Consider the following 16,728-nt stretch of genomic DNA (forward strand, 5'->3'; position numbering starts at 1 on the left):
GTGAGTGGTGTTGGATTGGATTCAGAACTAAGTTTTCAACACATGGCAGGCACAGCTCAGAGAAAGAGTGGAGGGTTGGTGGTTTGTTTTTTAGTGTCTCGTGACTGTATTATTGTCATTAATTTAATTTATTCTTTCCTAGCACTTTTTATATATGCCACATTACAAACTTTAATGCATTGCAACTATACAATTTTTACAACCAATACGCTGAAAGTCTTACTAATATTGTTTTAAAATTTATCATTATATTGTAAAGAAAAGAAAAGGCAGCAACAATGTCAAAACACGTCAAATTTAAATTCTCAATAATTACTAAGGAAACAAACCCTTATCCGGTGGAGGTTAGGTTACGCTCATTCTCTATCTCAACTCGTGAACTAATTCGTTGGTACTTGCTACCTATTTGTCCATTGAAGGCCAAATACCTATTAGTCATAATGAATTTGTATATTAGGTATTTACCAGCATTTTAATACTTTGAATAAATTACTCTCATATCTTTTGGACCGTTCGACTAAGTGTTCCATAGGTCATAGGAGCCGACTTCCACAACAACAACTTACGTATTTACACCCTAAAGGTTCAATGTTTGGTGTGTTGTGAATTGTTCAGTCAGGAGTATCCCATAAGGCAAAACTCCCACAATGATGATAATCCACATAACTCTAGTCATCTTTATTACATTGGTCACAAATCCGCTTTGAAAACCATTTGACTTTATTGATCGAGTGTGCCCTGATTCTCAAGATGTTCCTGTCAGATCTAGAGCTATCAAATATGTGTCCCTTGAAACCGTTAGAATGCGGCATCAAGACCAAGCAATGCACCATGTCTTTGACATGTACGAGACGTACAACAAAGCATTTGTACCTGATACGAAACCGACAAGATCGCAGGTATACAAGTGCATGACCAATGAGAGCCAATCCTAAGAGAAGAAGAATGTCGAAGGATATCTTGTATGGATCAGGTTCATGATTAGGAAAAATGTTGACAAGGGCATTGAGCTTTTGAGTGCTACATTCTCTCTCTTTGTCTCCTTCAGTGTGACCATCTTTTAAATTATGTTTTAGTTAATTCAAGAAAAGAAAATTCTACCTGATTTTATGGAAACCTATGATCTAAGTACCACACGGAATTGAAGTCAATTCTCGGACAAAAAATCACGTTTTATATGAGATGAACAAGTGATACTATAACGCTCTTGATTGTCGACTTCTCTATAACTTATACTTTACTAAATTTCATACAGTGACACTTCACTAAACTCTTAGTTGGTTAAAATTCTCCATCAATCAAAATCTTTTGTAAATAACCCTTTTCAAGACTTCAACAATCATCCATAACAACTTCTTCCAAGATCAATAGTTGTTCCTACAAAATAATATGAAACCATTTAGCATGTGTGAAATTCTAAAGTTATAAACTACCAAAAAATAGATATATTTTATTTGTATAAGTAATACTAATTAATTTTTTTAAGTTATTATCAACTATGTAGTATCATATTTACATAACCTTTGGATTTCTCTCATATTCTAGTGTGATTCATCCAACATGTTAAAAAATCATTTCAAACAATAATTTAAATCAACGAGTATTACATTCTAATGAGAAAAAGTGAGAAAATAATTTTGTTCCTTATAATCTTGAACGAATAAACAAACACATGCTAAGAGTGATGTATAAGTAGCAAAGTGGGATAATGTTTTTAATTTTTCATTCAAAATATTTCTAGGATGGTATTCATAATCAGTTTGTGCCTTTTCTAATTTTCCTCTTTCTAAATCTATAGTCTGTATTAAATGTTTTTTTAAAAAGGATTTTCACACGATAACTACTTTTTTTTGCTGCAGTAAATCACAAGATAACTATTGTATACTATAATTTAGTGCGTGCTTTTTTTTTTAAGGTCTAATTTAGTGCGTGCTTCAAATTTGTTATTTATAAAAATAACTTATTATCAATATTTGATTACAAAACTTTAAAAACATTAACTATTGAAAATCAAGGAAATCAAGGCGTGCACTTAATGAGGCCATGACCATTTTTGTTAAGACAACTTTTGCCAAAAATAAATTGCTTTCATATACAGATAATGTGTCCTACATTATTAAAAAAATATTTTTTAGGTCGATTCTTTAACACATTTCATGGCAATTTAAAAATTGTCTTTGAGGTCGTTGTCGTAAAAAATAAACACTTTTTACGGTGATTTTTCAATCATAATATATTTGTTTTTACATCAGTTCTACAAAAAATCATTTTAAATAGTTTTATTTTTTGTTTAAAAAATATAAAAAATGTCAATATTTTAAGACAATTTCTTAAAACATCGTCTTAAAATTTTAATATTGTAAGATGGTTTTCACTGAAAATCAATGTTAATTTTTTAAATATTTATTTTGTTTTACATCAAACTAAACTTGCAATTTTGATCATCCAAACCCAAATAGGTTGTAATAAAATATTACTAAATTGTTTTTACTCTAATAATGATCAATAAATTACTAATTTGAGATTGGTACGAAGAAAACATAACACTATAAGCAAATAAAGTTATATTTAGTCAATAAGCTATCCTTAAATATAAAAAGAACAACGCAAAAAAAAATTTAAAAAAATAAGAAACTATTATGATCTCGGATCACACATGTCTATAATTTTGATTAATTTCCCTGACAATTAATTAGATTTTCAATCATTAAGAAAGAATTAATAAAATTCAATTTCATAATTTAGTCGGGGACCATGATGATATGAGGTCATACAATAATTTCTCTGAAGCTAGCTCGAAGATGATGAAGTTGTTAAATCGGAGGTTGGCATAACTAGCACTGACATAAGCATTAAGCAAGTCATTTTGAGCATACAAGAAATCAGCCTTGAGACCAGATTTTCTCATTGCTTTCAGGATTTTGTTCTTGTGTGCGTATCTCGTCACCACAACCTGCTGGCTGTTACAATCCACTTCCACCTTCTCTATCCCTACACGTAGATTCATAGCTAATGTCAAATATTAATTAATATATTAATATATTCAACTACAAAGTAGTACTAAATACGAATTATTTTATATGGCATATATGGTTTGCCATGCAATGCACATATCTACAACAAACCAACCTTTCAATTTTGCGAGGCATTTCCTTAGTCTTTTCTCATGTATCACAACCATTTCCACTTTTAACTCAAATATTGTTTAGGACTATAAGAAGAAACCTGTAAGTAATTCTTTCTACCATATCTGATGGGACTATAAGAAGAAACCTGTAAGTAATTCTTTCTACCATATCCGATGTGCACAATCTACCAATTAGTTGGGCATTCTCATCATTAATTTATTGTATGTCCTAGAAAATTTCCAAACATGCATGCAAGATACAAGTTACCTAAAAATATCTAAGGATATGATGGGTACATGTATAAACTTATAAATAGAATAAGATGTAAAGCTTTTGAAGTTTGAATCCACTGCCCATCATGATATTAATTAATGGCTGCTTGTTTGTTAATTATATTGTTGGTGGTTGCCTAAAGATATCGAATTATCCATGCATGTGTCCCACATGTGAATAGGGATCGAGCTTAATTTGGTCAGGAAATGTGGAAAGACTATAATAATAATAATAATAAAATAGATATCTTTAAAATATATAAATTATAAATTTAATTATTATTTTAGTCCTTGAATTTGGAGGGATGTTTTTTTAGTCCTGAAAATTAAAATTATTTTATTTTTAAATTATTGAAGATTGTTTTAAATTATTGTAAAGAAGATTGTTTTAAATTATTGACATTTTATTTTTAAATATTGAAAAATTCAATTTAAAAATAAGGTAATTTAAGATGTTTGAGAGAATTTTTTATAATTAATTACAGGAATAATGATTGAAATGCATATCCAAAAGAAAGAAGAGGAAACATATTAAAAATGTCTCATTAAGAAAATAAGGAGAACAAGAGTCTCACTCTCGAGATCGTGTATTTTAATTTACAATGTAAGAGTAATATAAGAGTAAGTTGTTATGATTAGTTTTGTTTTAGTTTGCATTTTTTTTTTCACTTTTAAACAAGGGCCCCACATATTGTTCTGAGACTAACTTTGTTTATTTGAGTAGAAATAAAATGGAAGAAAAAAAAAGAAAGAGATAACTAATTAGATAAAAATACTCAATTTCCTTTGTTTGAGAGAAAAAAAATAAGGAGGAAAGTTATTTCCTAGGAGCCAATAAAAAGTAAAAACACTCTCCCTCCCCATCTCCGAATTGGAATGAAAAAAATAATCTCTTTTCTGTGATTTTTTAAAAATCATAATATTTTTTAAAAAACAATAAATAATTTTATTTTAAAAAATTGTTATATTAAAATTATTATTTTTAATTACTATAAAAATAATTTTTTGTATAATTTATTTATTTATTTCTACTTCTCTACTCATCCAAACAAGTAGAGAAAAATACTTTAATCTTTTTTATTTCTATCAATCCAGGCAATAAATCTCTTTTACTCATTTCTTCTCTGTTTTTATCATATTTTTTCTTCTTATTTAATTCCTGTCTTTTTCATTTGTAATTCAAACAAAGCATACGTATCCATTTTATCCATTTAATTTACGTGTGAGTATTAATGATACGTATTTAGTACCAATCAGTTTATACGTTATTACGATTAGTTAAATAATATCTTAGTTAGTGTTGGTTTTTTTTTTTTTTTGAGACGCACTGTTGGTGGTTATACTTGCATAATAAGACCTTTTTTTTTATCAGTACGTATATATAATATATACTAGCATAATAAGACTTGATCAGAATCCAAAATAATTTTTCCTTTTCTATTTTTTTTCAAAGTTCAAACTGCATGTAGAACATCTCATTATGATCCTGGGTTCAAGGCAATAGAAAAATCCGAAAGAGAAGGAGGGCGAAATGGTTAGAAAGAGTTTGTATATAAATCAATTTAAACCATTAAATTATCAAGCTCACACTCAAAGAATACATTATTTTTTTTACACTTTCCACTCTCTGCACCATAGTATACATTATATTTCTTGAGCCTTCCGAATATCATGACAACTATATATGAGATAATGAGAACGATCTTAACCCATTTTCCCACAAAAAATGCAATCCAGTTGTCTTGGCAGTTTGCCTCTGAAGACTATTGTTGTTACCCATTCGAATGCATGCACCCAAAATACACATTAATAAACAAATTAAGCAAAAGACACAAAAAGAATCCATTTTAAAAAGAATTAATATTTTTTTTTTTCAGAAAGAATTAATATTTGATTATGTGGTAAGAAAAAATTGGCTATTGGACCCCATTAATTGAATCATGCTGACAGCTACTTTTTACACCATCTATTTTTGTTATTAACAACACCTCCTATTTTTGCTGTAATTTTTTATATTTAAGTATCCCTTTAAGATTAATGAAAAGGAAAATGATTCGTAGATACTCCTTAGATGTCTACACCTCTAGAGAGATAAGAAAAAAGAAAAATAAATAATTAATTTGATGGGTGACATAATGTGATGAAAAAAATAAAAAGAATGTATTGATGGGATATTTATAATTTGTAAATGTCCACATATTATCACCCTAACCAAATCTTTGACACCTCATTTTTTTTAACACCACACCTTCATCAGTCATCACCCTTTCGGCTTTTTCAACATCACCCTTGTTCCCTTTAACCTTTTGTTCCCACCACGTACGCCACCATTTGCATTAACAAAACAAGAAATAGAAATCTCTTTATATATTTGCAAGGTTTCATTGACCCATGTTGATGAGGGTAAGGAATAAGGACATTGAAAAAAATTAGTTTATTATTAAATAAAGTTTGTAATATTTAGTAAGACATAATAAAAGTGATTGTTAGCTTGCATGCAAATTAATAAACCATTAACTCAAAATAATTACTATCATTAGAAGTTCATTATGATTAGTCTCTTGGTATGTCATAAGACAACTATATGTATAATACAAAGTTATAAATGAAATTAGATTTGAATGAATTCATAAATTAATTTTATGCCAAGTGAGATGATATTCTCTCGGTTTTTGTGCAAAATCTTAAATTCAAGATTTTTATTTTTTTAATTAATTCTCCTTAACTTATCAATCTTTAAGAATCGTGATGTTGTTCATTTCCATTTCTCACTTCAATCATATTTTTTTTATTTTTTTTTACAAAAAATTCCTTTAATTTTGGTTTTTTAAGATGTTAAATTATGATCCATGAAAAAAGATTCTCGTCATTCAACATAAAAGAAATAATTAAAATTTTGTATTCCTCCAATGAGAATAGAAGAGGTGGATGCACATGCCGATCAAGAAAACCATTAGGAGAAGAAGACTTTTGAAAAACTGTAAAGAATGGAAACTTAAGGTATATAACCATAAAGAGTTGAAATAGTGGTGGGTTAATGATTGTTGGCTAAGTGCGTAGAGGATTCTTTGTTTGCAAAGCTGACTAAAAATATGGTGAATATGGTGAGGCAAAGAAGTATATTATTGGTATTGAAAAATCATAATGAAATGGAGTCGTTGGTGAAGTGGAAACAAAACGCAATGGAGTCACTAGTGATAGAAAAAGAGGAGTTTAAGAGTGAAAAGGGTGTTTTTGAGAGAGGTGTTTCTAAGAGAGAGAGAGAGAGAGAGAGATTACAATGAGTAATTTTGCTAGTAAATTTGGATTGAGCACTATTGAGAAATTTGAAGTGATAAATATTTGAAAGACTTTTACAATGAATCATAAATAATCATAGGAAATATAGTGAATTTGATATTATATTTTAATTCAAAATTTTAATATTTAAATTTATAGATTTTATTTTTATTTATATAATATTTAACTTTTTTATTTTTATTCAATATGAGATTTTATTTCAAATTTATAGTCGAACAGTTGTCGTGTTTTTCAACCAATGATGCATGACAAATTAAGTATATGAATTATGTTTTTATATGCAACTAGTAACGTGTATTACAAGAAAGTTTACAATTATGGCCAATCATTTGTGATGCTAGCAGAATGTTGCTATGGCTTTGGCCAGTCATCATGATTCATGATTGTAATTGAAAGCAGTTATAGATCGAGCAGCATATATGATTGAGCAATATATGATGGTACTATACATATAAGTGATGCTTGCATATGGATTGCATATCCATGGAGAAAAATGATGAGAATAATATATGACTTTCGTACGTATTAATGCTAGCAATTTTTTTTTGTTATTATTAAATGGTGACCACTGTATCAAATTTAATTAGTTTAACTTCTTTACCAATTACTCCAATTCATCAATATGGCTGTCTTCCAATTTAATTAGTTTAATTCGAATCGATTTATCAAATTAAAAAAAGTTTAATTTGTTAGGTGATCAAGGATATATAACCCATGAATATCCACTAATAGACTTGGTGGGAAATCATATTATCATAACAGTAGACTTTTTTTTTATTCGTAATATTAATAATATTAATGTAAAATATCTATTAATTTTATTGATGATTAATATTTGACCAATCATTTTTAATAAGATTTATTTTTTTATTCATATTTTTTTCATTAACTATATTTAAATCCAAAATCTTAATTTGAAAAATTGAATCCAATATTACTAAATCAGTAATTTATTGATTAATAGTTGAATTTGATATCATCTATATGCATCTTAAGTTAACCTTACAAGATGACAAATTTTATAACTGTACCGTTTTTCACTTTTATATTGATGATCATTAAACTGTTTCTTAACTGCAACCCTTAACTTATCTAAAGGTGTACATCTTCACACAATACTAATTAGTAATTATAGTGATGCTCGCCACGGGTAATACAGATTAGTGAAGTGGGACGCGGGCAAGTCAAAGTGACATTAATTCACTATCAATAATTAACTAAGTATGGCATGACAAGTGGAGAAACACAAAAGGATAGACCCCATGCATATCCAGAGATGCTTCTACGTTTGATCAATTTATACATTGATGTTGTTTCTGAAAGTATAATCTCACTATCTTTTTAATTAGGAGAAAATATTTTATGGACTCGGACCACTACACATCCATATTTACAAGCTATTTTTATGTAATACATAGTTGGATTATTAAAATTTGTTGGAAATATGGTGACCGGGACCATATAACAATTTCCCATCTTCTAGAGCTTTCTGACAGTAAAAGTTCTAAATCTATCTTAATACATGCAGTAGTGAAGGCCATATATGGTGCTCGAGAACAAACTTAGCTAGCTAGAAAGTAGTGTTCATATTGTTGCGGCAAGGGTTCTGTTAGGAGAGGTTCCAGGCTTTGCCACCTTTCATGTTGAGTTTCTTGAGCCTCCCAAAGAACATGACCAAGATAAGGATGAACTTGCCTTTGCTACTCCACCTACCCGAGAATCCAACCCATGAATCTTTGCACATGGCATCGGCTTTCATTTGCCTAGCGCAGCTGTATCCCGTTGAGAACCCTACGTTCCCATAAGCACTGCATGGAGTGCATGCACATTTTTTTTCACAATGTCAATTTACTAATTAATTAATATATATAGTTTTTATTAATTACTCGAGAAAATAGAGTTCCTTGCCTGATGACTTCTAAGGTGATGTTAAACACATTAAAGTTGAGGGGATCCTCTTTTAAGCTCTTACCCTCAGTGATGCAAATCAGAATAATGAAAATGACCAAGTAAGAGAGTTGAGATAATACAAGACACTCCACTACGCTTTTTTTGTTTCTCTTGACATCATTTTCGTGCTCTCTTACTGGTATAAATGTAGTGTATGGTGGGAGGTACCTGTTTGATCGATAAATCAAATTAAAGATATCAACACTACTAAAAAAATAGCATTTTACGAAAGGGATTCTATGACGGTTCTTTAGGAACCGTTTTAAAAAGTGGTGCGGTGATATTTTTATAAATAATATATCTCCATCGATCGAATTATTAGGTGAGCATATGTTTAATTAACAGGTGCCTTTTTCATATATATATGATTATCATTTATCAAGCAAGTGTTGTGGATCTGTTAAGGAATTGAATAACATTTTTTCCACCACACAGAATTAAGAATTTCAAGATAATTTATGAAATTCCAATTACCTCACACACAATTTTAATATGTGTGCGTGGTCAATCATATCTCATAATTCCTTTTCCGAGTAATCAAATCAAATCATCAATAGATATATTCCAGTTCGTATGCCACATGTCAGTGGGAGGATAGAATATATGCGAACACTCACCTTTTGAAATTTACGAGTCATAGCAAGAACCATTAGAAAATATATACAAAGAGAATAAATAAATTATACAGAGATATTTATTCCTAAATATTCTGAATATAATTAAGAAAATAACTATATTCGCTAACAAGATTTGAACGCTACATTTAACATACACACTTTATAAAAAAAAGTAACGTAACTAGGAGAGAGTACATTTAGCAAACAACTGAGAAAGAAAAGCACGCAGCTGTTATAAAAATGTGTTTTAAACTTAATTTTCTTTACCAAACATTCTACAAATTTTATGGAAAAAAGAATATATATATATATATATATATATATATATATATATAATTTTCCTGATTTTTCTTTCTTTAAAAAAAGTGCCAGTGAAAGTGTAAAAATAATAGTATATACAAAAACAAGTAATTTATTTTTACTTTAAAAGTTGCACAACATTTTTCATGATATATTTTTGTTGTTGTTTATAACATCCCTTATTTTATTTTTTATTTTTTTATAAAAGCATTATAAAAATAAATAAATGAAAATAATAGGAATTTGATTTTCACATAGTGTAAAATCTTATACATCGTTGACTAATTGAAAATCAACTTAAATGTGATTTTCAAAATAACTTTTACAAAAATTTAATACTTTTAATTATACAATATTAATACATAAATAAAAATAATGTAAAACCATTTTATGCTTCCAATTAACTTCTAATAGTAGAATGTTATATAAAGGGTAAAGATTATTTACGTGGTCGCAATTGCCAATAGGCATAGCTCGGTGGAATGTTACTGCCAATGATCACGAAATTTTGTTGCATGTCCAATTATAATGCAATGTGATTGATGTCAATTATAGGAAATGCTACATGCATTTGGAAAATTAGAAGTGGGCTATAGTGAGGATAAAATTATTAAACTAAACAATCAACTATCACAAAACAGGAAAGAATATTAAGAAAAATAAATAAAGAAAGCACGAGTGGAAGAAAAATTTATTTGGAGTTGACATCTGCCCTTAGTTTGAAATCTGGACAGTTTTAATATGTATTATAAAAAAATAATTATATACGACAATTCGTATACAATATTTTAATAATAAAATAATGAAACTCTTCCAATTCTATTACATTAGATTTTAGATTTTATTAGCATGCGGGAAATAGTGCTTTGCAAACACTTGTTGTAACTAACAAGGAACACCATTATACTTTTTTTTTTGGGTAGTTAAAACCAACCACGAATAATCTTTGCCTCTAAAATGTAATAATATTATTCAAATTAATTTTAGCTGCTAGTGCAAATACCATTTCCTTGAAAATGTGAATATAGTATAATTTTATATTAAAAATAATATCAATTGAATAGCAGCTTTTTTCATGCATGAGAATGTAAGAGTGTTAAAATCAATTTATGTAAAAGAAAGAGTATTATTTTTTATTCACACTTTCATAATTTTTTTTATAATGTTATTTCTTTATATTTATCGTATTAATTTTTATTATTTTACTCTTTTTTTCACTTCTTATTTCTCCACTTATTGTAAAAATTACTGTTAAGTTATGAGGTGAGAATAGCATTATCCTATTTGAAATGAATATTCTTAATGGAATATGATGCATGTCACAGACACTATTGTACTAGTTGATACCTAGAGAAAAAAATGAAGAAAGAAAAATTTAAGTATGATAAAAATCAAACATCATAGAATTATATATATATATATATATAGAAACAGTAGCTATTAGTTAAGTATTCGTCATGTTGAACTTGAACACATAATTATCCATTCTTGGTTATTAACTGATATGAATTATCTTATCTAGTATGCATCGCTACCTTAGATGATCCTGAGATAGAAAGAGATTAGTGACTTACATCATAACAACGAAGAGTACTAATATGGCTGAAGAGATGGATGAGAGATCAAAAACAGATTCACCAGCGTGTCTCGCATTTGTTACTTGAAATAAAGACGCCACCACTTTCTCATACACATTCAAACCCTCCATGATTTTGGTGTTCCACTCCAAAGAGCAAAGCATCACAAATTGTATAAGATTGAAACCCAAGACAGTAACAACCAGGAGGCAACAATGAAGAGCAGAGAGCATATGATCATAACCCACGTCTTTGAAATTCTTCAGCAAGTACGAGAATTCCTCTTTTTTTGTAACCTTTTTCAAAACCATTATCAGAAGCCTCAAACATGGTGGATAAAGGGTGTTACCTAGAAGGATGTGTGGGAGGACAAGGAGAAGAAGTCCCGAATTCTTCTTGAAAACCATCATGTTCTCGTTGGTGGGGACAAAACCACAACTAGCAAACGTGGAAACTATGGTAAACAAAGAAAACGTTACAATCTTAATGCCTTTGTTTTTCAGTACTTGTCTTGCACTCGGTACCAAAGTTATGTACAAAGACACGAAACTAAAGCCAACAAATTGAACCACCACTAGGTAACCTAAAACTACAAAAGTCAGATAACTAAGACAGTTATACTTAAGTCTATCACTGTCGTCGTTAATATTACTATCATCACTCGGTTTGTGGTAATTTTCTGATTTTGAGTCAGGAATAGAAACTAAACCAAGTTCTATTTGATTGGTGCTGATAACTGATCTGTTTTGGAATTTGTAGGTAGCAAATAGAAGGTCGAGCATGGAAGTGAAAACTTCCCCGCCGAGAAACATGAGAAGGGTGAGGAGAATGAGTTGGGAATTGGAGAAAAGCTCCATTTCAAGGGCAACCATGCTAGAAACAGTGGAAGCAGAAACAGAGGTGTAAAAGAGGTTCAAGTCATTTGGTATAACGGGGGTCCTTGGCTTTGAGACCTTGAGACCCAAGTAACCTACCAGAGAAAGGATCACGAAATAACCAAGTTGAATAAAGAAAGGGTGGAAATGCTGGAAGGGTAGAAAAAGAACCAAGAATCTAAAAAAACGATCTTGTTTTCGAATTTTCATCATTAATCTGTCATAAACATGCACACTCTCCACGCCTCCACCAAATAGATATATAGTTTCACACAATTAAAATTAGAGTTGAGAAAATATCATCTCACAGAAATATAAGTGAAAAAATATTACAATTTCTTACTGAGAGAATAATTTTAGCCTATCTTAAAATAGAAGAATTACTCAGAGAACACATATTTTCTTTCTCTCGAATTTTTTTATGCATATTTTTTCTCTCTCGAATTGGATGTTACTTAAAACTGATGAAGAAGGGTTCTATTTATAGCCAACAATTTGAGTTTAACCATTAAATGTCATTTAGTCAAAAAAAATAAAAATCATTGAATGTCAATACAAAACTTCTACCATCCAACCAATTCACCGGCCTAGCACACTGCACACGCAAAAGTAGAATTTAATTACCATTCGTGCCTTTTGACTTTTATCTCTAACAATTTCTTCCCATAAAAAATAAAGTTAGCACTAGATACAATAGTTTTATAATGTGTTAAATTTGAGAGAAAAAAATTTATATTTTTTAAAAAAAGAATAAAATGATTTTATCGTCAGTAAAATAAAATGATTTTAATTAAATTTACTCAATGAATCCGAGTCAAACCAAATCATTATTAATTATTGATCGAGTTTGTTCAGTATAAGTTTAATCACAAAATTACACAAAACTAACCTAGCTAACTCAACTTGTAGCATTATAGTCAGTTTAAATTGTATTTCACTAAACCCTTCACTCAAACGAATCTGTAAATTAACATCTAAATGATAAGGGTGTAAATAAAAAATAATACTCATTGGTTTTATACAAATTAATGTGGTTGTTAATTATAATTTGATCAATATTTATTGACTTCTTCTAACAATCTAACCTGTCATGTTCTCACATTATACTCCACCAGAGTATGGAATCTCCTACCTTCCCGTGACGCATGGACATATTCAAAGTAACCAATCTGTTATGTTCAGTGTCAAAGTAAATATTGTTAAGCTTGCACCTTGCTCTGGAACAGGATGTTCATGCTTGTCGTTTGATTTGAATAAAAGAACTTGTTATAGTTTCAAATGGATTTTGGTGAGTTAAACTTTTCAAAGGGAATAATACTAATATATTCTTGTTTCTTTTTTATGACACTTTTTACAACAAAGAGATATAAGGAAAAGAAAAGAAAAATACGTACGTGATAAAATGGATAATATGCATGATTGAGAGTGATAAAATAAATAAACTACAAATTTTAAGTGAAAATAAAATTATTCTTCCAAATTAAAACACCGGTTGACTAGGAAAATGAAGTCAAATGATGGATTGGTGAAACTGATGAAGTGATCCATTCCCCAACGTGATAGTAATCAAACAAGCAATTTGTGCAGTGTCCCCTCACTAACTTGTTGCATCTTCCACTTTGAATATGTTGATGTGGGCATCCTCCTACCACAAACAAATACACCTCTATTAATAATTGTGCATGCTATGTAATTTTCCATAAGATTGTGATCTTTGTGTGACGAAATGTCACCTGCCATTTTATCTTTAAAGGCACAAATTTCAATTTATTTTTTGTATAAAATATTTGTTTTTATCAAAGATATAAAAATATTTTAAATCATAATTAGAGATGAATTCCTAAATCATTAAATACATTTTTGAGTTTAACTCAATAAAATGTTATTGAATATATTCAGACCCTAATTTAAAATATGTACGTTATTCAAAGTCTTTTTCCAATTAACTGTTTTTATCAACGATTATGTATTATTAAATCAGACAAATAAGATTAAAAGAAATTAACTTATTCATATGATATTTTTTTTATATTTTTAATAACTAAAGAATATAGAAAAGAAGAGAGAAATGTTGAGGGGTTAGTATATTCTCATGTTCACATTTTCTTTTTTCTTTTATTCCCGCTCCGATCTATCCCAAATAGGATAGAAATTAAGATTTTTCAAATGTAGAAAAAGATGTGAGATTATTCTCATGTTCCTTTAAACAGATTTTTTCATTCAATAAAACTAAATTTTGAGACTTTAATTAAGTCTTACTAATCACTTAATGATAAATGTGAGATTTGATCACAGAGATAGAAAATAAAACAAAATAATATTATAAAAAACATAAAGATGAATAATACAACTTTAAGAATAATAGGCCTCCTCATTAATAATGCTGCATTCATTTGCTTCAAGGACATGTCGTGTTTGGTAGGGAATAACATCTAGCAGCGACCACGAAAAGTTAATGATCAGGTCTAAATTTTATAAAAATATTTTTCCTTTTTCTTGAATCAAACTTCTCGGTTTTATTAGTTTAGAGCTCTTAATTTATTTATGATACCAATATATTCATTTATACGTGGATTAATTTATATTGACGCTTTATAACACTTGTACATTTCCCAAAGATTTATTCACGTATAAATCCGCTAGAAATTTGATATTTTAACTGCGCTTTGGAGGATTAGTGTGTCATTCTATATTTTTTTTCAATTAAATATTTTTAACATGTTTTTCCTTTTGAAAGATATATTTTACACAACACCTTAAAATCTATCTAGAAAAAATTTCTCTCGAGTGTCTCAAACTACTTACCATCCTTCTTATTTTTATCTATTTATATATATATATATATATATATATATATATATATATATATATATATATATATATATATATTCATTTCAATTCAATCGATAAATTCAGTAAATTATTCATTGAAAAAAAATAAAGGATCTTAATGTTAAAAGAAAAGCAGTTATAAAAAAATTGAAAAAATTAAAAAGAAATTTATAATTTCAGAGACAAATATTCATTTCAAACAAAACAACTTATAATAGTAAAAGGAGGGTAGAATTCGAAAGAAAAAAATACAAATATTAAAAAAAGAAGAAATATTCGATTAATTCGTAAATCAAATATTAATATATAACTTTTTCTTGAATTAATAATTTTCTTAAAAATAAATTCATTTATAATAATGAAGCAAATACAAAAAGAATTTATGAAACAAATCAAAATATAATTCACTTTATTTCAATTTTACACAAATATTTTCATACTAGAAATCTGAATTCGCATCATTCTTGTGATATCTTCTTTTTGTCACAAGCATGTGTATTTTTTAATTTATTACACACCCAAATTATTAGCATAAACATATATAAGTCAAGATCCATTTTTCAATATCATGGAATTTTTTCCCAAAAAATGAAATAAAAGATTCTTATATTTATATATATATATATATATATATATATATATATATATATATATATATATATATATATATATATATATATAATATATATAGTCTTCTTAATCATTGGTCAATTTCAATATCTACTCTCTTTTATCTTCATTTCTAAACTAGCGAAGGCATTGTCCTTTCAACTTGAAGGCATGAATATTTTAAAATTTTACAATATAACTTAGATTTGTTTATACACACACAAGTACCGTGGTCTTATGTGGAGATCGAAGTTTAGTAAATTTGAAATGATTTTTTTTTCAACACTCCGAAAATTTCTAAATCTAAACAAAGTCATGCTACTTAACCCAATTTCACCCTAGGCATAATTTTAAAAATCGGTTTGAACTAACCAATTCGACCGGAAACAGGTGGTATAACAATTTGAGTTGTTATTTGAATCAAATATGTCATTGATCCGTGTAATTATGTGAATGAACCGATGGACTGATCGGGATGAACCGATTAACCCATATTTTTTAAAAATGCAAGTTTCAATAAAAAAAAAAATACAACAAGAATTCAATTTTTTGTAATATATAATTTAAGACCAAAAAATTATTTAATGACTTTTTTGGTACAGATGAAGGACTGACCCATCAGCCCCTCAGCCTCCAATTCAAAAATCAGAAATGGGATTTATTACTTGTAACTTGTAAGAGACATAGTGTTTGTTGCTTTTTAATCAGTTGTCAATAGACTGACTTTATTAAATGTAGATACGGTTGTTTTCCTTCTCTAAATAGAGAGGGAAGTACATAACCTGTCTCTCACGCCCAAACGGATCTTGTCTGTCTTGGATTACGTCTCTAAATCACTCAGAGAATGAAAAAAAATTATTTTTGGAGACTATGTGTTGGACTAGACCAATATCAATTCTACCTCTTTCACTCCTAGTAGGGTCTACATATGTTGCAGCACTTCATATATCTTATATAAGTGTCTTGTGTGTGAACAGTAGTGAGAGAGATAGAATTGATACTAGTCAATATTCAACACTTTTTGTTATATTTCATGTCATTTTTTCCTTGAAATCTAAGATTTTTCTGCATTTTCAGGACTCGATAATTGTCGCAGTCGAGATCAGCTAAATAAAATTTGGTGCATCCTTCACTATTTTCAAAGGATAAGTTTTCATATGCCTAAGGGCATACTGTCTCATTTGAGAGAAGAGTACTTCCTTTAAAAAATGATTAATTCCATTCACATTTCTTATCCAGATGTTAAATTTTGGAGGGATTCTGCTATA

At 28.6% G+C, this 16,728-nt stretch overlaps 1 protein-coding gene across 1 annotated transcript; it reads right to left on the reverse strand.

Moving 5' to 3' along the window:
- Positions 1-7,946: 7,946 nt before the first annotated feature.
- LOC114417712 (sodium transporter HKT1-like) lies at positions 7,947-12,373 on the reverse strand. Its single transcript, XM_028382796.1, has 3 exons — positions 11,142-12,373; positions 8,609-8,818; positions 7,947-8,508 (listed from the first exon to the last, which is right to left on the reverse strand). Exons 1-3 carry the CDS (start codon positions 12,230-12,232, stop codon positions 8,310-8,312), a joined length of 1,500 nt encoding a protein of 499 aa, XP_028238597.1. The 5' UTR covers positions 12,233-12,373; the 3' UTR covers positions 7,947-8,309.
- Between the last annotated feature and the right edge of the window lie 4,355 nt (positions 12,374-16,728).

Source organism: Glycine soja, chromosome 7 (assembly GCF_004193775.1).
Source record: "Glycine soja cultivar W05 chromosome 7, ASM419377v2, whole genome shotgun sequence".
NCBI lineage: Eukaryota > Viridiplantae > Streptophyta > Magnoliopsida > Fabales > Fabaceae > Glycine > Glycine soja.